This window comes from Oncorhynchus gorbuscha, linkage group LG12, assembly GCF_021184085.1.
Source record: "Oncorhynchus gorbuscha isolate QuinsamMale2020 ecotype Even-year linkage group LG12, OgorEven_v1.0, whole genome shotgun sequence".
Taxonomy (NCBI): Eukaryota; Metazoa; Chordata; class Actinopteri; order Salmoniformes; family Salmonidae; genus Oncorhynchus; species Oncorhynchus gorbuscha.
Genome location: NC_060184.1, coordinates 51,848,055 through 51,872,891, shown reverse-complemented (window position 1 = coordinate 51,872,891; position 24,837 = coordinate 51,848,055). Strand labels below are relative to the sequence as shown.

The 24,837-nt window shown below is 44.3% G+C and overlaps 1 protein-coding gene across 1 annotated transcript in view; it reads right to left on the bottom strand.

Annotated features, from left to right (window-relative positions):
- Positions 1-24,837, bottom strand: part of LOC123991123 (ribonuclease 3-like) — a 138,823-nt gene that overhangs the window by 69,526 nt on the left and 44,460 nt on the right. The window contains 1 exon segment of the mRNA XM_046292350.1: positions 8,203-8,273. Coding sequence (XP_046148306.1) covers positions 8,203-8,273 — 71 coding nt within the window.

Sequence of the window (24,837 nt, the reverse complement as noted above, 5' to 3'; positions counted from 1 at the left end):
GCAGGAGAAGCTCACCCCTGGTGACGACCCCTCCATCCTGAGCAGGTCAGGTCACACCCCCCCAAAAGCCCAACAGATGAGCAGCCCCAAGAAGAGAATCACCCCTTCAGAACTGAGCAGATCCAAAAACAGCACTGCTCCTGCATTGATGAGGGAGATGGAGCTGGTAGAGCTCAAACAGCAATTCAACACATTTCAGACAGACCACCACAACATCCACTCAACCAGACCCAGAAAGCTGAAGAGGGAGAGAGACGTGTCTTCAGTCTGGGCTGTGGTGATAAAACTCCCACAGTATGGAGAGGAAAATGAACAACTCATGAGAGAGCAGTCCATCCCCCAAAAGAAGCCAACAGAACAGCCCACTTCAGACACCAACCACAGGCAGGGCAGACATGATCCACCAACCCACCGACCCCCCCCCCCCCCCTTTAGCATTCCCTGTCAGCCATCCTAGCAACCCCCCACACCCAATTTTCAAACGGGAAATTTGTGCAGGAAAACTTATTCCTAAACACTAAACTGTGCTGTCCAAACACCCGGTGTGCCCTGGAGCTGCACATGATTCACACAGGCACAAACGACCTGAGGGCCCAGCAGTAAAGGGTTGCCACAAAACTATACTGCCACCATACAGTGGGTCAATGTAAGAATTTCCCGTGGCTGTGCCTCGAAACTAGGTATGCATGATCTATCGGTAAACATATCGGAATCGGCTAAAACTTCACTGCTTGACATGTATGATGAAATCCCCGTTGAGACCGAACAACGAAATGTTTTACTGGTAATGGGGACATGTGTAAATGGTCAGTGTGTGTGTGTGTTTCAACTATTTAACTATACTAGAATGCTTAAAAGGCCGCTAAAAATGTTAAATAACGGTATCATTTTTTTGGGCAAGGAAAATATCAGATATCGATATCAGACAAAATTGCCCGACTCGAAACCCAATGTTTACCTAGCCCATTACCGCTCCCTGAATTTGGACAGCCTCTATAACCAGGTACACCTCTACAAGGCCACGGTCACCACCTTTGCCAGGACACTGAAAGACATTGTTGGGGTTTTATGGCAGTGTGCATACCAGAGTTATGTGCATTATCACCACCTACTAGGCTGGAGTGTGATGATACCATGGCGGTATTCTAGACTCTGCACTCTAGTCTACATGACTGGAGGAAGGAAATTATTATAGTGGATTACATGCTGACTAGATCGGGCGCTCGTGTGAGTCTGCCTACGACATAGCGCGTTAATGTTGATTTTATTCATCCACACCAGGCGCGATCAGGACACGCAGGTTGAAATATCAAAACGAACTATATTAATTTGGGGACAGGTCGAAAAGCATTAAACATTCATGGCAATTTAGCAGCGCGGACATCAACATGACAGACACACTTATGCCCAGGCTGTGAACGGGCAAACATGCCCAACCCGACTCCTACACCCAACCAATCCCCAACCTGCAACCTTAAGAGACATTCACTAGATGCTCAGCTCAAACCTAATGTTTTGAAAGTAAACAACACGAATAACAACACTGGACACTATGGAACACAAAGCTTTTACTGTCTCATGCTATATACAAGGTCTGAGGTCAGCTGCCTTTGGCCAAAAGAGCAGGAACTCAGAAATCAGAAATACAGACATTGTTATCCTACAAGAAACATGGTATAGAGGTGATGGACCACCTGGTTGCCCTCTAGGTTACAGAGAGCTGGTAGTCCCATCCACCAAACTACCAGGAGTGAAACAGGGACGGGACTCACGGGGTATGCTAATTTGGTATACATCAGACATAACCCACTATTACATTAATTAAAACAGGAGCATTTCACATCTGGTTAGAAATAAATAAGGAACTTATCTCAAAAGAAAAATGTCCCCGTGTGCTACCTAGTGGGGGAGATGAACAATTGCCAGACCCAGGGACATGTACTAATCTGTGGCGACAGAAATTCCAGAAATGACACTCTCAGCACACAGAGAGACAAACACCTACCTGTACGTGACAGCATTCCCTCCCCAATATGCCCCCCTGGATATAACCATGACAAAATAACCAACAAATACAGGTCTGTCGCACGCTGGGTCAGTACATAGTCAATGGTAGGCTTCGAGGGGACACCTACGGTGGGTACACCTATAGCTCACCTCTTGGCAGTAGTACTGTAAACTACTTTATCACCGACCTCAACCCAGTCTCTCAGAGCATTTACAGTCAGCCCACTGACACTCCTATCAGATCACAGAAAAATCACAATCTACTTGAAAAGAGCAATTCTCAACCATGAGGCATCGAAGCAGAACAAACGGCATGCTATTATGAAATGCCACAGATGGAAGTAGGGTAGTGTCGAGACCTACCAAAAAACAATTGCCCCCGACCCAAAAAATATCCAACTCCTCTTAGACAACTTCCTGGACAAAATGCTTCACTGCAATAGTGAAGTTGTAAACTTAGCAGAAGGAAGCCTGAACAATATATGTGACCATTCAGATAACAAAATTAAAATGTATTTCAGGCGGAAAACTAACAACGATAAATGTCGAATGCAAAATTCTAAAAAATAAATTAAGAAACCTATCCAACCAAAAATACAGTGACGCAGAAAACCAAGCTTACAGCTTCACTATGGTGAAACACTAAAACCATTATTTAAAAAAAAAAATAGGTACAGCATGTCAGAAAACAGCTCAATGTGATTGAAGAATAGAATCAAATCACTTCTAGGAAAATTGGAACACAAACAAACACAAAGAGCCTATCTATCCAAAATAGAGATCTATGGATAAACCACTTCTCCAACCTTTTCAGACATATAACAAAGACCCAAAAGCAAAAACATATACGGTACATGATCATTTACAAAAAAGGACTGTGGTGTTGATGGTACGCTAAACTATAAAATATACCTATCACAAAATATATTCTTAAACTCTTTTCCTCAGTTTTGGCATCTACCCCAATATTTGGAATCAAAGTCTGATCACCCCAATCCACAAAAGTGGAGACAAATTTGACCCCAATAAATTCTGTGGAATCTGTGTCAACAGCAATCTCTGAAAAATCCTCTGCAGTACTGTCAATAGCAAACCCCAACATCTCCTCAGTGAAAACAATGTCCTGAGCAAATATAAAATTGGCTTCTAACCAAAATACCATACGGCAGACCACGTATACATTGCACACACCCTTATTGACAAACAAAACAAAAGCAACATCTTCTCATGGTTTGTTGATTTCTAAAAAGCTTGAGACACAATTTGGCATGACAGTCTGCTATATAAATTGATGGAAAGTGTTGGGTGCAGCCTTGGGCGGAAAACATATGACATTCATTTTATAATGTACACAAATAATACAATTGTGCATTCAGAAAGTATTTGGACCCCTTCCCTTCTTCAGACCCCCTCTCCCTTCTTTAACATGTTATGGTACAGCCTTATTCTAAAATTGATTTATATAAATACATTTTAAAAAACTCAATCTACACACGCAATACCCCATAATGAATAAGCGCACCAGATTGTTATACATTTAAAAACAAAAACGGAAATAACTTATTTACATAAACTACCGTTCAAAAGTTTGGGGTCACTTAGATGTGTCCTTGTTTTTTTTAAAGAAACTCTCATTTTTCGTCCATTACAATAACATCAATGATCAGAAATACAGTGTAGACATTGTTAATGTTGTAAATGTCTATTGTAGCTGGAAATGGAAGATTTTTTAAAATGGAATATCTACATAGGCGTACAAAAGCCCATTATCAGTAACCATCACTCCTGTGTTCCAATGGCATGTTGTGTTAGCTAATCCAAGTTAAAAGGCGAATTGATCATTAGAAAACCATTTTGCAATTATGTTAGCACAGCTGAAAACTGTTGTTCTGATTAAAGAAGCAATAAAACTGGCCTTCTTTAGACTAGCTGAGTATTTGTAGTATCAGCATTTGTGAGTTCGATTACAGGCTCAAAAAGGCCAGAAACAAAGACCTTTCTTCTGAAAGTCTATTATTGTTCTGATAAATTAAGGCTATTCCATGCGAGAAGTTGCCAAAAAACTGGAGATCTCATACAATGCTGTGTACTACTCCCTTCACAGAACAGAGCAAACTGACCCTAACCAGAACAGAAAGAGTGGGAGACCCCGATGCACAACATAGCAAGAGGACAAGTACATTAGGGTGTCGAGTTTAAGAAATAGCCTCACAAGTCCTCAACTGGCAGCTTCATTAAATAGTACCCGCTAAAACACCAGTCTCAATGTCAACACTTAAGAGGCGACTCCGGGATGCTGGCCTTTTTTTGTTCATTGTTTTATTTGGCATACCTCCGACGGCATTGCACGTACCCCAGTTCGGGAATACCTGCCCTAGAGCACACAAAGAATCATACCTACCTCGGCCTAAACATCAACACCACAGGTAGGGCCTTCTATGCCATCAAAAGGATCTGGCAAAAAAAGTGCTCTGGCTAAAAATACTTGTATCACATATAGAACCCATTGCCGTCTGTGGTTGGAAGGTCTGGGGTCCACTCACCAACCAATAATTCACAAAATGGGACAAATGCCCAATTGAGGCTGCATGCAGAATTCGGCAAAAACCTACTTTGGGTACAATGCAAAACCCCAAACAATACATTTAGGACAATAACCACTAGTTATCAAAATCCAGAAAAGAGCTGTTCAATTCTCAAACCACCTAAAAGCAAGTGATGCCAACACATTCCACAACAAAGCCCTCACTACAGAGATATGAACCTAAAGAGTCTCCTCAGCCAGCTGGTTCTGGGGCTCTGTTCACAAACACACCCGACAGAGCTCATGGACAGCAACACAATTAGACCCAACCAAATTATGAGAAAGCAAAAAGACAACTATTTGACACACTGGAAAAATCTATCAAAAAAACTGAGCAAATTGGAATGCTACCTGGCCCTAAAAGAGTACACAGTGGCAGAATACCTAACCAGTAACTGACCCCAAATTACGAAAATCCTTAACTTCGTTTCAATAGCATAGCCTTGCTATTGAAATAGGCAGATTTGGCTCTTGAGAGAAGACAGGCCATGTACACACTGCCCACATAATGAGTTGGAAACTGAGCTGCACTTGCTAAACTCCTGCCAAATGTATGACCACCTTAGAGATACCTATTTCCCACAGATCCCACAGACCCACAAATAATTTGAAAACAAATTAAACATTGATAAACTTCCATATCTGTTAGGCAAAGTACCGCTGTGTGCAATCACAGCAGTGCGTTGCCATGACAAAACGGCAAACTGTGGAGCACAACAATTTACATTGCTGATAATACTGTATAACACTTGAAATCTATATACTTTTAAAACCTTCGTGAGCACAATGTTTACTGTTTTTTGTTGCTGTTGTGTTGCATCTTCGCACTTTGGTTTATTTCACTTCTTTAGGAAATGTAATCACATTTCCCATGCCAATAACAGCCCATTGAATTGAATTGAGAGAGAGAGCGAGAGAGAGTGTGGTGAGTGAATTGACAGAGTATAAGCCCTGAGCATCCATGTGTGAATTTAACACCACTCTGAACAGACACAACCCTCAGAGGGCAGAGAACACCACATGCAGAGAAATGGAGAGGCCTTCAGCTTGACACCTCACACTCGTCTTAAACAGCACCCTATTCCCTACCTAGTGCACTACTTTAGACCAGAGCCCTATGGGTTTCTCTATGGGACCTGGTCAGAACTAGTGCACTAAATAAGCAATTGGGGGCCATTTGGGACGCAATCCTCTTCTCATAACTTTGGTAATGTGGTGTGTACAGATAATTTGGGAATGTTAAGTTTGACAGAGTTTTCTGTAACGGTTATGGCAGACAAAGTGGAAATCTTCATCTTATTGTTCCGCCCTGTGGAATACTCAGCTCCTGGTGGGGATGACAATGCTATTTTAAACTACTGCACATTTAAATGATCCTTCACTCTATCCCTCCCCCACTCCCATTTCTCATACTCCCTCAATTATTTCTATACCCCCTTCCTCCCTCACTCCTTCCAGAAATATCTCCCTCTCCTCTCACATCCCATCTCCCCTGACAGAAGTGAAACCAACACCTGTGTTATCAGTCCAATCATAATTTAGACTGACTATTTAAGAGAGAGAAAGTGTGTGTGTGTGTACTATTTAGACTATTGCTATAAGAGAGAAACAGAACACAGTAGGCAGTGTCCTGCTGCTTATAGCCAAGGGTTGTTTATACGCTCTGCTCTTCTCTGATCTGCTTTGTTTCTATTTTCTACGCATCTGGGAGCATGTGTGTGTGTGTGTGTGTGTGTGTGTGTGTGTGTGTGTGTGTGTGTGTGTGTGTGTGTGTGTGTGTGTGTGTGTGTGTGTGTGTGTGTGTGTGTGTGTGTGTGTGTGTGTGTGTGTGTGTGTGTGTGTGTGTGTGTGTGTGTGTTCATGTGTGGGTTTCTGCTTTCTGTGCATTTCTGACTCAGAATGCCATTCTGTGGATTTAGCAGGTGAGCAGTTCTCCATTCAATCGCCAGGAGGAAGTTGTTTGCTCATTGTTCTGTAAGATTTGTTGTTTTAAGTGGAAACGTTTGATAATTCACCAACGATTCTTTCTTTTTTTATAGCCCCGAGGTACTGCTTTAATACACAACCGTTCAGCAAATCCGGGTGCAGCTAATGTATCTATTTACTGTAGCTGAAACCCATACAATAGGCTGTGTACAGAGACAGCCCATAGTCCCTGATCCCACTCACTGATTCCGTCCCAAATGGTAGAGTGTGTACTACTTTTCACCAGGGCCCATAGGCCCATATAGGGAATAGGGTGCCATTTGGGATACATCCTTGATCCTGTATGTACGCCTCCCTAGTCTGAGTAAGAGGACTAGCGTCGGCAGCATGTACAGTGCATTCGGAAAGTATTCAGACCCTTTCCATTTTCCCACATTTTGTTACGTTACAGACTTATTCAAAAAAACGTTTTTATTTTCTCATCAATCTACACACAATACCCCATAATGACAAATTGAAAACAGGTATTTCAAAATGAATTGGAGTGGCCATCACAAAGCCCTGACCTCAATCCTATAGAAAATGTGTGGGCAGAACTGAAAAAGCATGTGCGAGCAAGGCCTACAAACCTGACAGTTACACCAGCTCTGTCAGGAGGAATGGACCAAAATTCACCCAACTTATTGTAGGAAGCATGTGGAAGGCTACCTGAAACGTTTGACCCAAGTTAAACAATTTAAAGGCAATGCTACCAAATACTAAATGAGTGTATTTAAGCTTCTGACCCACTGGGAATGTGATGAAAGAAATAAAAGCTGAAATAAATCACTCTCTACTATTATTCTGACATTGCACATTCTTAAAATAAAGTGGTGATCCTAATTGACCTAAAACAGGGGATTTTTACTCGGATTAAATGTCATGAATTGCAAAAAACTGAGTTTAAATGTACTTGGCAAATTTGTATGTAAACTTCTGACTTCAACTGTACATAAATATGATATTTTTTAAATATTTTTTAAAATAACAAAATGTCTACAAACCTGCATTTGCTTTGTAAGTATTGTGTGGAGATGAGGGGATTTTTTTTTTCTTCTAGAAATAGTCTGTAACGTGATAAAATGTGGGAAAAGTCAAGGGGTCTGAATACAATCCGAAGGCCCTGTTTCTCTCTCGGTGTAGAAACACAGATCCAGGCATCACACACACAGAACCCTGCATCACACACACAGAACCCTGCATCACAGCATCAGGCGAACACACACACTCTCCCCGCATCACACACACACTAACTCAATAGACTGTGGTTGAGCGCCATGGCCAGAGGGCAGCAATTAGAAAGAACCAAGGACGTTTAATCTGTCCACACAACAAAAGAAGCACGAGTGCGCACACCCACACGCGTATACACACACAATCAACTCTAATCTAAATCTAATCACAGGCGCACACACAGACGTGTGCACGCGCACACACACACACACACACACACACACACACACACACACACACACACACACACACACACACACACACACACACACACACACACACACACACACACACACACACACACACACACACACACACACACACACACACACACACACACACGGAGGGAGATGGGAACACAGCATTCCAGACAGTATAAGTGAATTAGTAATTTAGTGATGTAGTGATTGTACCTCTCCGTTGAAAAGCAGCCTCCCAAACAGCTGCTTAGACTCCTCCAGACCGCCCTCCAAATATACCGCTCCTAAAAAAAGGGACAGAATGAAAGGAAGAGAAAAAGAGGGAGGAAGGTGGGATGAGATTTAACGATAAAGAAAATCATAGATAAAGAAGACAAAGATACCAGTCCGATGGGTAATGATCATTCAAACCACCATTTGTTTTATAAAGCCCTTTTTTACATCAGGAGTTGTCATAGAGTGCGTCTACAGATACCCAGCCTAAAACCCCAAAGGGCAAGCAATGAATAAGCTAGATATGTTGTGTGTAGGAATACTGCTGGCTAGGCTACATTCAACATAGACCAATACTTCACAGCCACCCACCACCCACACAAACATCTTGGGCTTTTTACCACGGCATTTCCTTCTAAGCTCCAACTTGAGCAATCACTGTCTGTCTGACAACCACTTTCCTGAAAAAAACTTGAAAGGAATGGAAATGAGGTGAATGAGTTACAATTGCTTCATTAAAAGAGTGTGTTTTATAGCTTTTTTTTATGTTAAAATGACCCCAGGGTTCCTGCTCTGTGTGTGTTCCACCTCCCACTGTCTGCGTGTCTGTCACCCCCCTCTTTTACGGAGCGCGGTAGGTGGCAGGGAGAGATGGGATAGCTTCATCACCATGGTGACAAGCGATTAAACTAACCAAGGTCACATACAAAAAAAAAAAAACAGGCCCTGTGTTTTGTGTGACAGGATGTACTGCGCAAACACACACAAGTCTCAAACGTACGCCAAACACACACACGAATGTCCACATCTACATACAACTCTCATAGGAGCAGCGCGCACACAAACACGAATGAGGGGACAAATTGTACAAAATGTTCAAAAGATAAACGTGAGACAAAAACCACCATGGCAAACAAAAAGAAAACCCGACTTGAGAAAGATCGCTCCACACGGTTGCAGTCACAGCACGGAGAGAGCATCCGCAGTATCTTTCTCTGTTGTAATGATAACAACAATACACCGCTCTCTCACTCTTTCCCCGTCTCTCTCACTTCATCGCTCTCCCCCTTGCTGTACATCTCTCCCTTGCTGTATTTCTCTCTCTCTGAGTCTCTTCTCTCTTTCCCGCTCTGGTGTACAGAGGGAGCCACTTCGGCAGACCAACCCGTATCTGAGAACACCAATAACTTAATCTTGACCAAAGTCATTCTTGTTCATTTGGGCTTTAATAACATTGATGTAGTGCAGTCTTCCTCTGTTAAGTTGCCTTCAACTTCATCTCACGTCACACTTAGAAAGGTTCATTCAATTTCCAAAAGCAATAAACACCTGGCAAATGATTCTTTACTGTACATAAATAAGCCCATTTGAGATGGTTGTGATGTGCGTTTGAGTGTCTAAATGCTCAAAGTGCTTTTGTAGAGGACATAAAACAGGGATATGGAAGATTCCTCATCTGACGAGGAAACGGCTTTCAGATGGCCAACAGGCCCATTGCCTCACAAACCACCAAAACACACACACGTGCCCGGACGCACACACAGGCGCACGTAAACACGTGGCACACACACACAAATGTTTACTATCAGGCTCTCACACACACACACACACACACACACACACACACACACACACACACACACACACACACACACACACACACACACACACACACACACACACACACACACACACACACACACACACACACACACACACACACACACACACACACACACGCTCTCAGACATACTAACACACAGACACACTCAAAATTCCAAGAACGCACACACAAACACACAAAATGCAACACATCTTATCTGTGATGAAACCTCTTCCAGCTGCCTCTGAGGTCGAGACCTCTAATCTTGGCATCACAGTGTGAGCATTCTTGTGTTTGTGTGTAAGCGTCCGCTTGATCTTCACCGCAGGGGGACCAAAGAGGGGGGAGTGGTTTGTCTAAAGGACATCTTCCCACTCCTAGATTTATGGTTTGCCTGTGAGTCGACCACGGCTCAACATGCACCTACAGAGCAGATGGTTTTCAAACGTCTCCACGGGGACTAACGGCAATTCCATGTCTTTGATCTACTTGACCTAGGCCTACTTCAGAGATAGCACACGGGATTCAACTAACCACTATGCCTGTGATTATTTGAGTCAGGTGTGGTAGTTCAAGGCTACAACAAAATTGTGAAAATGTCTGGAGGTCATCATCCCTCTCTGCTGCGATGTGTGGTTTGACCGTGAATTGACCACAGCTCTGGAGATGCTCCTACACAGCACATATTGCTTCTGAAGATCCTACGGCAGCTAAAAGGAGAAAACCCACCCCTGGCTGCTTTCTTTCATATTGATATTGACTGTACAATAAGGGCTATATTTCAACAGCTATGGACTTTTGATGAGCCATCACTGATACGGACTCACTGGAAGCAAGAGGTTACAGGAAGCAGGAGCTACGGACGGAAAGTTTGCGTTTCAGAGAGGTTTACCTCTTATTACATTTCTCAAACTTTCCCAATAATAGGGGAGTGGAGGGGTGGGAACCTCAAGGGAAGGAGAAAGGTATTAAAAAAAAGTCTACATAACACATTTGGTGTCAATCAAAGAGCGTGTACATGACAAAGGAAGATCATTTGAGTGAGGGATGGAGAGAGTTAAAAGAGAGAAATGGAAAGAGAGAGCAAGAGCGAAAGAGAGATAAGGGAGAGCATTTTGACAAGAATCCTGTGTGTGGATAGAATGCCCTGCAGCGGTACGATCAATCGCACAACATGCAGCGATCATTAGATGGAGTCAGTCAACTCTTCTCCATCTATCGTCAGCCTAACCAGGCTGGCTGCTTCCTTCTGCAACTTAAAGAGCATGTGTCCCAAACAGCACCCTATTCTCTACATATAGTGTACTACTTTTGACCAGAGAGCGAGAGAGGACTGAGAAGAGAGGAGATAGAGAGCACTACTTTTGACCATGGCCTTATGTAGGGAATAGGGTGCCATTTTGGATACAGCCAGTCAATCAGAGAGCCAGGCAGCAGATGCAGTTCAACAACCCACACACCCAGCCAAAGCATACTACCTGCCTGGCTCTCTAGCAAGCCAACCCAGTCAGTAATTACATGTTACTAAAACATCTTGCACTTGGCTTACACCATGACCTGGCCAAAGCAGGCAAGCTTCAGCCCTGGCCAGAACAACCCACGGAGTCGCTGTTCAGCTTCCTACACAGACAGTTACTGAAGCCAGAGCACATACAATGCCTTCAGAAGGTATTCACTCCCCTTTATTTTTGTTCCACATTGTTGTTAATTGTACAACAGATTCAATTGATATTCTGTCACTGATCTACACACAATACCCGATAATGTCAAAGTCAAATTTTGTTTTTTAGAAATTGTAACAAATGAATAAAAAAAAGAAACCTGAAAAGTCTTGTGTCAACAAGTATTCAATCCCTTTGTTATGGCATGCCAATATGAGATCAGGGGTAAAAATGTGCTTAACAAATCACATAATAAGTTGCATGGACTCGTTCTAAGTTAAATAATTGTGATTAACATGATTTCTTTAGATGACTTCCCCACCTCTGTACCCCACACATACAATTATCTGTAAATTCCCTCAATTGAGTAGTGCATTTCAAGCACAGATTCAACCAAAGACGAGGGAGGTTGTCTTTCAATTATTTGTTGCAATTGTTAGTTTCGATACACTCAGGGGTTCCGTGCTTAGTCCCCTCCTGTTGTCCCTTTTTCACCCACAACTGCAAGGCCGCACACGTCTCCAACACCATCATTAACACGACAGTGATAGGCCTGATCACAGACCGATGAGACAGCCTATAGGGGGGAGCGCAGACAACCGACTGTGTGGTGCCAGCACAATCTCTACTTCAACGTCAGCAAGACGAATGAGCTGATCCTGGACTACAGGAACGGAGGGCTGAGCATGGCCCCCATTCACATCGACAGGGCTGAAGTGGAGCGGGTCGAGAGCTTGAAGTTCCTCTGTGTCCACGTCACTAAGGATCTATCGTGGTACAAACACAACAAAACAGTTGTGAAAAGGGAACGACAACACCTCTTCCCCCTCAGGAGGCTGAAAAGACTTGGCATGGGCCCTTATGTCCTCAAAAGGTTACGCAGCTGCGTCTTGGCATAGGACCGCAAGGTGCTACAGAGGGTAGTATGGCTCAGTACATCACGGTGTGAGAGGAAGGCCCTAAAAATTGGCAAAGACTCCATCCACCCAAGTCAAAGACAGTTCTCTCTGCTACCACACGGCAAGCAGTGCACCAAGTCTGGAACCAACAGGACCCTGAACTCAACTTCTACCCCCAAGCCATAAGACCGCTAAATAGTTAAGCCCCTAAGGTCGATGACCCTATAAAAATATGTCAGTTTATTCTAGGAGACATGTTTTTTGCATTGAAGCGTCTCAATTCCCCGCACCCGGCTATGTTGCACTTACGCATCTGCGGTGAAAGTTGACAGAGCTAGAGCGGTGTTTGTCAGACCATGAGACATCCCAAAAATCGGTCTGCTCACAAAATCGCCTGTAGTCGTCAAAACAGTTTGGTCTACAAACTCTCACGAACACGATGGTGTTCTCCGTTTTGTTCTACGACCTCCAAGTATCAGGAGACACGTCTGAAGTTTCTGAAGTTGGTACAGCCGATCTGCCAACGTATGTAGCGTCCCCTCTGTGCAAAGGTGAGACTCTCACAAACATGTACATGTCGGTTGCTCTAGGTCACCCACAGGCCTCACAAGAGTCATCTGAAGGTCCTCCAGTACAAGTTTGAAAAAAATGAATGGAAGTATATATGGAGACTGTTTAATGCCAAAAATATGGGGTTAAACACAAATATATATATATATAAATGTAAAATATTATGTTTCCTGATATTTCTTATATCTCTCGGATATAGGAGAAACACTTCAGAACAAACTTCCTTTTAATATTTTTGGGGAACTACTAGAACCCTATAACTACTTTTATTATTACGCGTTTTACTTTTCTATTATTTCTCTGTTGTTCAAAAGCATTTCACTGTTAGTTCAAAATCTGTTGTTTGCCAAAGCATGTGGCAAATAAAATGTGACTTGATTTCTCTCAAAATCTCTCAGAAGTACCAATTAAAAGTGTCTGTTGGAGACAGACGGGCAGAGTTGTCATTCTTGCTCTCTTCCTCACCAAAAGTGTCACTACTCTAGCTCTCCTTATATAAACTGGATACCTGTTGCCTGCTCACAAACAAACCGTGAAGGATATCGCTGCCGAGCATAGGTCTTCAGACACTCTTGAGAGGTTGACTAAGCGGAAGGTTTTTGTTTTCGAGTAGAAATTACTTATTTCTACTTTGGTAGCTAGTGTCACTGCAAGCTATTGAGTTAGCCCACACTTCAAGGATTCTGCTTACTGAAAGGTAAGCTAACCACACATGCATACCCACAGCTATAGCGTTATACAGTGCTCTATATTGCTAGCTATTAGCCGCAAGGCTCCTTACTGGCCAGATCCACAAGCCTCGCAGCTTTAGCGTTATACCGTGCTCAATAATGCTTGCTGTTAGCCGCAAGGCTCCTAACTTGGTGGGCTGTTTAGACAGGCTACTCTTTTGCTAGTACACAGCCGGAAGGTTTCTAACTTGCTAGCCTACGCCATCTGCATGTTGTTCATACAACAAACATTTTCTCTGGGTTCCCATATCATGCCTTGTACCTCACAATGGCCACTGCTATGCCGTCACAAGACGAGCCAAGCACTCAAACCCCCACGTTCTTGTGGCTCCATGATAGCGGGGAAAGATTCCCACCCTTAATGCATTAATTGCTTGAAGAGGGAACATGCCTAGGAGGCGCTCGAGGACCCCAACTACTTACAGAGCAGGTTTAAAGAGGACATGCTTCTTTCTCCTTAGCCACTCTTGCCGCCGAGCCAAAGGCGACAGCTGAGGCACAGCTGCCAGCAACCAAGTCCAGCTGGGGCAAGGTCCTGGATAGACTCGACTCCCTCCCAACACTATCTGACGACGTAGTGTCAGGGGATGGCGAGTTGGGGAATGACAAGGATGACGATGAGACCAATCTCACAGAAGTCTTTGAGATAGCACAGGAGTTGGGCGACTGATGACCCCGTTTTCCCGCCCTCTCAGGCCCACAGACCTGACGGCACCAAGAGCCGTGGAGCTGCCACTCCTCCAGTGGAATCCTGTGCTCCATGTCTGCAAGCGGGCCATGGCCTGACTCAACATCAAGTGGCCCGTCAAGAGACCTGTCTCCAGTCCCACACAGCCACACTAAGGGAAGCCAAGAGCTTATGGGATAAACCACTTAATAGCAGGATTCTTGCTAAGGGTACCTCAAGCCTGGCAATTAACAACATTTCGAAATCCGGGTTTGTAACCCTCCCCATGGTGGAGTCGTCACGAGCTCACCACCTCAGTCCCTTGTGCCATGTCACTAACGACACCAGTACTTCACTCCCTAGATAGGCGGAATGCTTTACTGCTACTGTTTTTCACATAAAAAGCCTCAGCTAAAGCGATTAGAGCCCTGAACGTGACCTCTTTATTGTGATCAGGCTGAGTTACTGGAGGAGGTGGGGAAGCAACTGGACTCAGAGACCTAAGACCCAGATGCTTGGGAGATGTGTATGATTACAGACTTGAGACTCAGTTCCTCTCATAGTGCCACCCAAAGCTGGGGTCGAACCATGAGCGTATTGGTGGTGGGAGAAAGGACACTTTGGCTGAGCTTATCTAGCTTAACAGAAAGTGGACCTCATGGATGCCCGTGACACCCAAGGAGATGTTTACCGCCATGCGGCAGAAGCGTGATATGTGCAAAAAGGAAGGCGAAGCCTTTAACTTCTGCCTGCCCTGCAGACCTAGGCTCCGTGGCAGCCCGTCGGTTCCTGTATCTTGTCCCAGCCTCACAGCTGGGAGGGGGCAACAAGCTGGCTTTCGGGGACTGAGGTACCCAGCTACACAGCAGTCTGCTAAGACACAGGCTAGGACCAAACCTGTAGCAAAGCAGTCTTACGCTGCAGCAAGGACACACCTTTGCATCCCTCCTACGGCTCTCTGCCCTACCCACTCTCTCTTTGGGTTTAATGATTTTTTACGTAACCGTAATCACTTGTTTTGTTTTATCTGTGCAGCAGCTGCGTGACCAGGACAACAACCTCAACAACATCTTGGACTACAGGAAACAGAGGGGCGAGCACGCCACCATTCACATCGATGGGGCTCTAGTGGAGCGCGTCGAGAGCTTCAAGTTCCTCGAGTCTACATCACTAAGGAATTAACATGGTCCACACGCACCCACTCATGTTGTTAAGAGGGCACGACAGCACCTCCTTCCACTCAGGAGGCTGAAAAGATTTGGCTTGGGCACTCAAATCCTCAAAAGGTTCTACAGCTGTTCCATTGAGAGCATCTTGACTAGTTGCATCAGCGCTTGGTATGGTAACTGCAAGACACCCAGCCACAAGACACTACAGAGGGTGGAAAGAACGGCCCAGTACATCACTGGCGCCGAGCTTCCTGCCATCCAAGACCTCTATACCAAGAAGGCCTGGAAAATCGTCAAAGCCTCCAGCCACCCAAGCCAAACACTGTTGTCTCTGCTGCGGCATGGCAAGCAGTACCAGTGCACCAAGTCTGAAACCAACAGGACCCTGAACAGCTTCTACCCCCAAGCTATAAGACTGCTAAACAAGAATGCTAAATAGCTAATTAAATAGCTACCCGGACTACCTGCATTGACCCTTTTTTTAACTAACTCTCTTGCACTGACTCTACCCACACATACTTACACCCCAACACACAATACATATGCCCACACATAACATGCTCACACACGCATACTGACGACACACGCACACTCCTGCTACAGTTCCACATATGCTGCTGATACAGCTCAGTATATCCTGTAGTCTAGTCACTTTACGCCTTCCTATATGTACATAGATACCTCAATTACTTCACACCCCTGAACATTGACTCAGTACTTCCTGTATAGAGCCATTTTATTTCTACTCATTATTGTTATTAGTTAGTCCTCGTATCACAATATATATTTATAAACCTTTATCTTTAACTTTGCATTGTTGGAAAAGGAGCTGTAAATAAGCATTTCTCTGTTAGTCTACACCAGGGGTCTCCAACCCTGTTCCTCGAGAGCTACTGTCCTGTAGGTTTTCACTCCAACCCTAATCCATCATACCTGATTGTAATAATTAGCTGGTTGATAAGTTGAAATCAGGTTAGTTACAACTGGGGTTGGAGAGAAAACCTTACAGGAGGGTAGCTCTCCAGGAACAGGGTTGGAGAGCCCTGGTCTACACCTGTTGTTTACGATGCATGTTGCAAATAACATTTTATTTTATAGAATGTGGTGCTCCGGTTTCCTGCCAGAGGGGCACTGCTACTCTGTACAAGTCAGGGGAGCCCTAACCACCCGCTCCCCTGTTCTACAGGAGGACAGGTTTCCAGGGTTCACTCCAAGATGACTTATGGAGAACATTCTCCATTGAGATCAGTTAGTATAGTTCTCAGGAACAGAGATCTGTTTTTCTTGTGTTATTACTTTTCTGCATTGTTGAGAAAGGTCGTAAGTACGCATTTCACTGTTAGTTTACACCGGTTGTTGACAAAGCATGTGACAAATAAAATGTCATTTCAGGCCCAGACAGCTATCTGGTACTCCAGAGTCCACAAAGCCTCAGCTTTTCCTCATCTAGTTTGTTACTGCGATTGGTTCATGCAACCGGGCCTGCGAGCAGCTGAGGAACCATCTTCACTCATGACAACACTCCTCCATGGTGCAGGTCCAAGACAAACCAGTGACGTAGCCATCCTACTGCCCCCCCCCCCCAATAAAAGGAAAGACAGGCCTGCAACTCTAGGAAAATAGTGCCAAGCCTCTTCTGCACGATCTCGGTCTTCACAGTTTAGGTGTTTTTTGTTGTTGTGGAGAAGTAGTATGACTATAGAGATTGTTTCTCCCTACACTCTGTTTTTCCATGGTCCTGTGCCATTGCAGTAATTTTGCACGGAGAGAAGGTTAATCTTGTCGAGGTCCATTTGCCATTTTCTCAGCATGCCAAGCTCCGAAGTATACAGTTTATCCAGAATTGTGGTGCAGTCTCTTAGGGAGGCACGTCGCTTATGCACAGCCTCTAAGCTTTTAGCTCATCCTGGGACATGACTATTGTGCTTACAATCCATTCACAGCAGCTCATAGTCTCTGAAAAGCGTGGAGAGGTCATATTGCTTCTTTCACTTTACTACTGCCCTTCCCCTTCGTGTCTAACGTATTGTTGGACTGTAGCCTACCAGCACCTGTTCGTGGCAAAAGTCAGCCCAGAGGTTTTTCCGGTTAATATACCTAACCCCCATTTTTTGGCCGAGGTCGCTTTTTCCCCATTATTGCAAATTAGAGCATACGGCTTTTCGCCAGTCGCCTTCCCCACCATTGTCCAATGTGTGCGTCTCGCACCCACTTGGATTGTAGGAGAGCTCGGGAGAGTGTCAAGCTCTTCGCTCATTGTGCTATGACTTTCGGGAAGAGTGTGGGCCTTCTCTTTTTGACTGTATCCTTCCGAATCATGGAGACCATTATAATGATTTACAGTGCCATCGGAAAGTATTCAGACCCCTTGGCTTTTTCCACATTTTGTTACGTTACAGCCTTATTAAATTACATTTAAAAAATCCCCCATCTACACACAACACCCCATATTGAAAACCAGAAAACAGTTTAGAAATTTCTGAAAATCTAGTCAAAATAAAATACAAAATAAACACTTAACATAAGTATTCAGACCCTTTGCTATGACTCCAAATTGAGCTCAGGTGCATCCTGTTTCCATTGATCATCCTTGAGATGTTTCTACAACTTGATTGGAATCCACCGGTGGTAAATTCAGTTGATTGGACATGATTTGAAAAATCACACACCTGTCTATATCAGGTCCCACAGTTGACAGTGCATGTCAGAGCAAAAACCAAGCCATGAGGTCAAAGGAATTGACTGTTGAGCTCCGAGACAGGATTTTATTTATTTTGTATTTATTTCACCTTTATTTAACCAGGTTGGCAAGTTGAGAACAAGTTCTCATTTACAATTGTGACCTGGCCAAGATAAAGCAAAGCAGTTCGACACATACAACAACACATACACAGAGTAAAAACAAACATACAGTCAATAATACAACAGAAAAATAAGTTTATATACAATGTGAGCAAGTGAGGTGAGATAAGGGAGGTAAAGGCAAAAAAGGCCATGGTGGCAAAGTAAATACAATATAGCAAGTAAAACACTGGAATGGTTGATTTGCAGTGGAAGAATGTGCAAAGTAGAGATAGAAATAATGGGGTGCAAAGGAGCAAAATAAATAAATAAATAAATACAGTAGGGAAAGCGGTAGTTGTTTGGGCTAAATTATAGATGGGCTATGTACAGGTGCAGTAATCTGTGAGCTGCTCTGACAGCTGGTTCTTAACGCTAGTAGTGAGGGAGATAAGTGTTTCCAGTTTCAGATAATTTTGTAGTTCGTTCCAGTCATTGAGAGGCGGCCAAAGGAAGAATAGGTTTTGGGGGTAGTTGTCCACATATTCTAAGTCAGAGCCGTCCAGAGTAGTTGGACAGGCGGGCAGGTGCAGGCAGCGATTGGTTGAAGAGCATGCATTTAGTTTTACTTGCATTTAAGAGCAGTTGGAGGCCACAGAAGGAAAGTTGTATGGCATTGAATCTCGCCTGGAGGGTTGTTAACACAGTGTCCAAAGAAGAGCCAGAAGTATACAGAATGGTGTCATCTGCGTAGAGGTGGATCATAGACTCACCAGCAGCAAGAGTGACATCATTGATATATACAGAGAAGAGAGTCGGACCAAGAATTGAACCCTGTGGCACCCCCATAGAGACTGCCAGAGGCCCGGACAACAGACCCTCCGATTTGACACACTGAACTCTATCAGAGAAGTAGTTGGTGAACCCCAGGCGAGGCAATCATTTGAGAAACCAAGGCTGTCGAGTCTGCCGATGAGGATGTGGTGATTGACAGAGTCAAAGGCCTTGTTTCTTATCGATGGCGGTTAAGATATTGTTTAGGACCTTGAGTGTGGCTGAGGTGCAGCTCTGAAACCAGATTGCATAGCAGAGAAGGTTTGTTGAGATTCGAAATGGTCGGTAATCTGTTTGTTGACTTGGCTTTCGAAGACCTTAGAAAGGCAGGGTAGGATAGATATAGGTCTGTAGCAGTTTGGGTCAAGAGTGTCCCCGCCTTTGAAGAGGGGGGATGACCGCAGCTGCTTTCCAATCTTTGGGAATTTCAGACGACACGAAAGAGAGGTTGAACAGGATAGTAATAGGGGTGGCAACTATTTCGGCAGATCATTTTAGAAAGGGTCCAGATTGTCTAGCCCGGCTGATTTGTAGGGGTCCAGATTTTGCAGCTCTTTCAGAACATCAGCTGACTGGATTTGGGAGGAGAAATGGGAAGGCTTGGGCAAGTTGCTGTGGGGGGGTGCAGTGCTGTTGACCGGGGTAGGGGTAGCCAGGTGGAAAGCATGGCCAGCCGTAGAAAAATGCTTATTGAAATTCTCAATTATAGTGGATTTATCGGTGGTGACAGTGTTTCCTATCTTCAGTGCAGTGGGCAGCTGGGAGGAGGTGTTCTTATTCTCCATGGACTTTACAGCGTCCCAGAACGTTTCTGAGTTTGTGTTGCAGGATTGTGTCGAGGCACAGCACTTGGGAAGGGAAACAAAAAATGTCTGCAACACAGTGGCCTCCATCATTCTAAAATGAAAGAAGTTTGGAACCACCAACCACTTCCTTGAGCTGGCCGCCCGGCCAAACTGAGCAATAGGGGGAGAAGGGCCTTGATCAGGGAGGTGACCAAGAAGCCGATGGTCAATTTGACAGAGCTCTAAAGTTCCTCTGTGGAGATGGGAGAACCTTTGAGAAGGACAACAATCTCTGCAGCACTCCACCAGTTAGGCCTTTATGGTTGAGTGGCCAGATGGAAGCCACTCCTCAGTAAAAGGCACGACAGCCCACTTGGGGTTTTCCAGAAAGCACCTAAAGACTCTCAGAACATGAGAAACAAGATTCTCTGGTCTGATGAAACCAAGGTTGAACTCTTCGGCCTGAATGACAAGCGTCACGTCGGGAGGAAACCTGGCACCATCCTTACGGTGAAGCATGGTGGCAGCATCATGTTGTGGGGATGTTTTTCAGCAGCATGGACTGGGAAACTAGTCAGGATCGAGGCAAAGATGAAAGGCGCAAAGTACAGAGAGAGATCCTTGATGAAAACCTGCTCCAAAGCACTCAGGACCTCAGGACTCTAAGCATACAGTCAAGACAACGCAGGAGTGGCTTCAGGACAAGTCTCTGAATGTCCTTGAGAGGCCCAGTCAGAGCCCGTTGAACCCTGATTATGGCTGTGCAGTGACGCTCCCCATCCAACCTGAAAGAGCTTGAGAGGATCTGCAGAGAAAAATAGGTGTGCCAAGCTTGTAGCGTCATACCCAAGAAGACTTGAGGCTGTAATCGCTGCCAAAGGTGCTTCAACAAAGTATGAGGAAAGGGTCTGAATACTTACGTAAATTAAAAATTTCCATTTTTATTTGTAATAAATTGGCACAAATTTCTACAAACCTATTTTTGCTTGTCATTATGGGGTATTGTGTGTAAATTGATGAGGAAAAAAATGAACTGGAAAAATTCAAGGTGTCTGACTACTTTACGAAGGCAAGAAATTACATATAAAGGCAATGGTGATTTCACAGGGCGGCAGGTAGCCTAGTGGTTAGAGTGTTGCGCCAATAACCGAAAGGTTGCTGAATCCCAGAGCTGACAAGGCAAAAATCAGTTAATCCACTGTTCCCCGGTAGACCGTCACTGTTATTAAGAATTTGTTCTTAACTGACTTGCCTAGTTAAATAAAATAAATAAAAATCCTATAGAGGACTTCACCTCCTGGGCACTGTTTTTGGGACAGGTCTCATTATACTGAGATTTTAGCCATGTATTGGTCTGTCACTCACTTCATGAGGTTTTCCCAATGGGTTGTTTTCTGCACATCCTTGGCACACACTCCCTTAGTTAGGGGACCTCTGAGGGTCGCTATATTGGGACTCCCCTGGCGTGTTTAGCGATACGGGAGTTGGCCATATCCCCACATATGAGATATCAAAACTAATAAACTTAAGTTTACTTGCATTACCCCAGTTGTCTGATATTATGAGTGAGATATCTCACCACATTTCCCTGTTGGCAAGAGCGTGAGGACGAGAAGCAAGCATGAGGATGACCAGAGAGCGGGAGATTGGCTCCTTTTATGGAAATGTGGGTCGCACCTCATTCACCACTCTGCCCGTCTCCAACAGACGTTTTCCATTGGTGCTTCCAAGAGAAGAGGCGGTACGAGAACCCCACAGGTGAGATCACACTCATAATATTGGAGAACCGGAGTTACGGAAGTAACCTTAAGTTTTCAGATTGCCTCAAAGGGCACCGATTGGTAGATGTGTAAAACAAAACAAAAACAAGTACAATCCAGGTGGGAAAAGCTCTGAGACTTACTCAAAAAGACACCGCTGTAATCACTGCCAAAGGTGTTTCCAGCAGTAATAACACAAAATTTAGAAAAAAAGTCAAGGGGCGTAAATACTTTCTGAAGGCACTGTAGACCTAGGATGCTTCCCAAATGACCCCCTATATCTCTTATAGTGCTCATAGGGCTCTGTTCAAAAGTCGTTCACTATAAAGGGAATAGGGTGCCATTTGGTAGGCAAACCAGGGCCATACATGTTATTAACAACTGTAATATGAATGTTCTTGTGCGCCAGGTTTAAGGCTGCTGCTACATTTACATTAGTAATTGAGCAGTGGCTCTTATCCTATATAAAATACATAATATATGCCATTTATTACACAAAGTGACTTAGAGAGTGTGCATACATTTTTATGTAAGGTGGCCCCAGTGGGAATCAAACCCACAAACATTGGTGTTGCAAGCACTATGCTCTACCGATTGAGCCACACAGGACCACATTCTTTACTGATGTATGCTACAGTTATCTTTAGGGGAAAAAATGTAATACCCAGAGGCCCTTTCAATGACCAATAAACAGGGTCTAGGGCTCCAAATACCAGTGTCTGACAGTCACATTAATAACTTAAAATGAATTATTCAAATAAGCATTGGCTCAAATCCATCAAATATAAATAAGGCAGTTTTTCTCCCTCTCCGTTCCATTTTGCTCCAGCCTGGCCACCCAACGGGCACAAAAAGCAGAGGCACATTAACGACAAAATAAACCAAACTAAAATATAAATGAAACTCTGCCACCGCCGTCGCCGCACAGAGCCTGCTGATTACATTTTGACATCAAACATCTTAACTATTCCAAACTAAAAGTGTTGTGGGGGAGAGAGGGTGAGAGAAAGATTGAGAAAGAAGAGCAGCACAGAGAACTATCCCTCCACTGCCACCATCCGCAGCAATTAACAATGGAGCTGTTCTCACTCAGTGAATACACAGTCTCTACATTGTGTAAATCTGATATTCAGACCACTGAAAGATAATCCTTTTCCCTCCTCTCTTTTAATAGGAAGAGCTTAGAGATGAGAGAGAAGAGAGGGCCTCACAATGATCCATCATCTGCACCGCAGCGTTTCCTGGCAGATGCTGACACACTATAATCCACAGATCAACTGTACAAGGAAATTAGGGCCATAAAACAGAACGGAGCTCCTTTCTTCTTTTCAATTCTTTCCTCTTTGGAACCGTTTCTACAGGACGGAAGGGGGTGGGGGAAAGGGAGGAGGGAAGATGTGCTGCAGCTCCACCGACTAGGCTGAGGGAGAAAGTATTTTGTTTCCATGACAAGAGGTAAAGTGAGAACGAGAATGTAAAGGCGAACAGGGCCACAAGAGCTCAAATGAGAACGGAAGTTAAGGATGAGAGATTTAAAAAAAAAAAAAGCTATATTATCCATTTAACATTTTGAATAATTCAGGGTATCGGGCGTCTATTTGCATTGCAGATTCCACTTTTCCACCCCTCACCCTCTCCTTCCCTCCCGCCATTCTTTCATTCCTCTCCCTCTCTCACTCCCTGGCACAGAGTGGCCCTGCCTCAAGGTTAGCAGAAATAGACACTGTGTCTGTGTGTGCCACAGCGAGACAGGAGAGTCAGTCTGTCCATGCAAAGTAGGAGGTTATCTGCTGCTTCCGACTACTTGCTGCATAGCCAGGGTTCAAGGGTCACGGCGGCGCATAAACAAATGAAACAAGGGTCACTAAACACATCCAACAACCCCTTAAAGCCATCCGCTCCTCGCTACGCTCTTCAAAGTTAGACGTAGATGCATGTCAGATTACATATTTCTTCTTATAAAAGGACAAATTAAAGATTTGCAAAAAAAATATCTGAATTTCTCTGTGAACAATACTAAAGGGCACGGGAAAGGATCAGTGATGTCTAAAAATGATAGGTTCCAAAATGAAGCATCTAAAGAAGAAAAGAAACTCGTTCTCTGGGATGTTTGCTTGTGCGTGTGTGTGCGTGCGTGCGTGCGTGTGTGTGTGTGTGTGCTTGAGTGAAAAAGTGTGAGAGTATGTTACAGTGGGAGCTGCTGTGTGTTATATACATGTTTCCCGTGAAACAGATAACAGGATGAAATGACATCTACTCCACTCTGGGTTTGTCTCAGAGAAAGAAAAAAGAGAGAGAGAGAGAGCGTTAGACAGACAAGACAGGGGGGGTAAAAGGGGTATTCAGGAACCCTTGGAGCCAAAAACAGAAGTTGAGATGACAGAAGTGCCACAAAAGAATAGGCACATCAAGACAAGCAATTTCAACGCAAGTGCTTGTGTGCGCTTGCTCACTCGCAAGCGTACGTCTCGACATGAGGGGCCTATTTTGAGTTAGTGATCCAAAACCATCACTGGAGGCTCCTCAGCCTCTCTGACAGCCAGGCCCTCTCTCACTGGGTCCCCTGTCTGTCTGTGGCATCACACATGTTTATTCACTACTTATTACAGTGAGATTGCAGACAGTAAAAGAGAGACACGAAAAGAGTAAGAAAGAGGAAGGCGCCAGGCCCAGCCAATCGGAATTAGTTTTCCTCATAAAAGGGTTTTATTACAGAGAAATATTCCTCAGCATGCCCCCCTCCTATCTCCTCAGATGATCCCATAGGTGAAGAAGCTGGATGTGGAGGTTCTGGTCTGCAGTTGTGAGGCCGGTTGGGTGTACTTCCAGATTCTCTAAAATGACGTTGGAGGTGGCATATGGTAGAGAAATGAGGATTCAGTTCTCTGGCAACAGCGCTGTTGCACATTCCTGCAGTAGGCATGCCAATTGAACGCTCCCACAAAACTTGAAACATCTGTGTTGTGTGACAAAACTGCACAAACTGTAAGAAATTGTCTCAGGGAAGCTCATCTGTGTGCTCATAGTCCTCACTAGGGTCTTGACCTGACTGCAGTTTGGCATTGTGACACGCTTCAGTGGGAAAATGTTCACCTTCGATGGCCACTGGCACGCTGGAGAAGTTCGCTCTTCACAGATGAATCCCGGTTTCAACTGTACCAGGCAGATGGCGTGT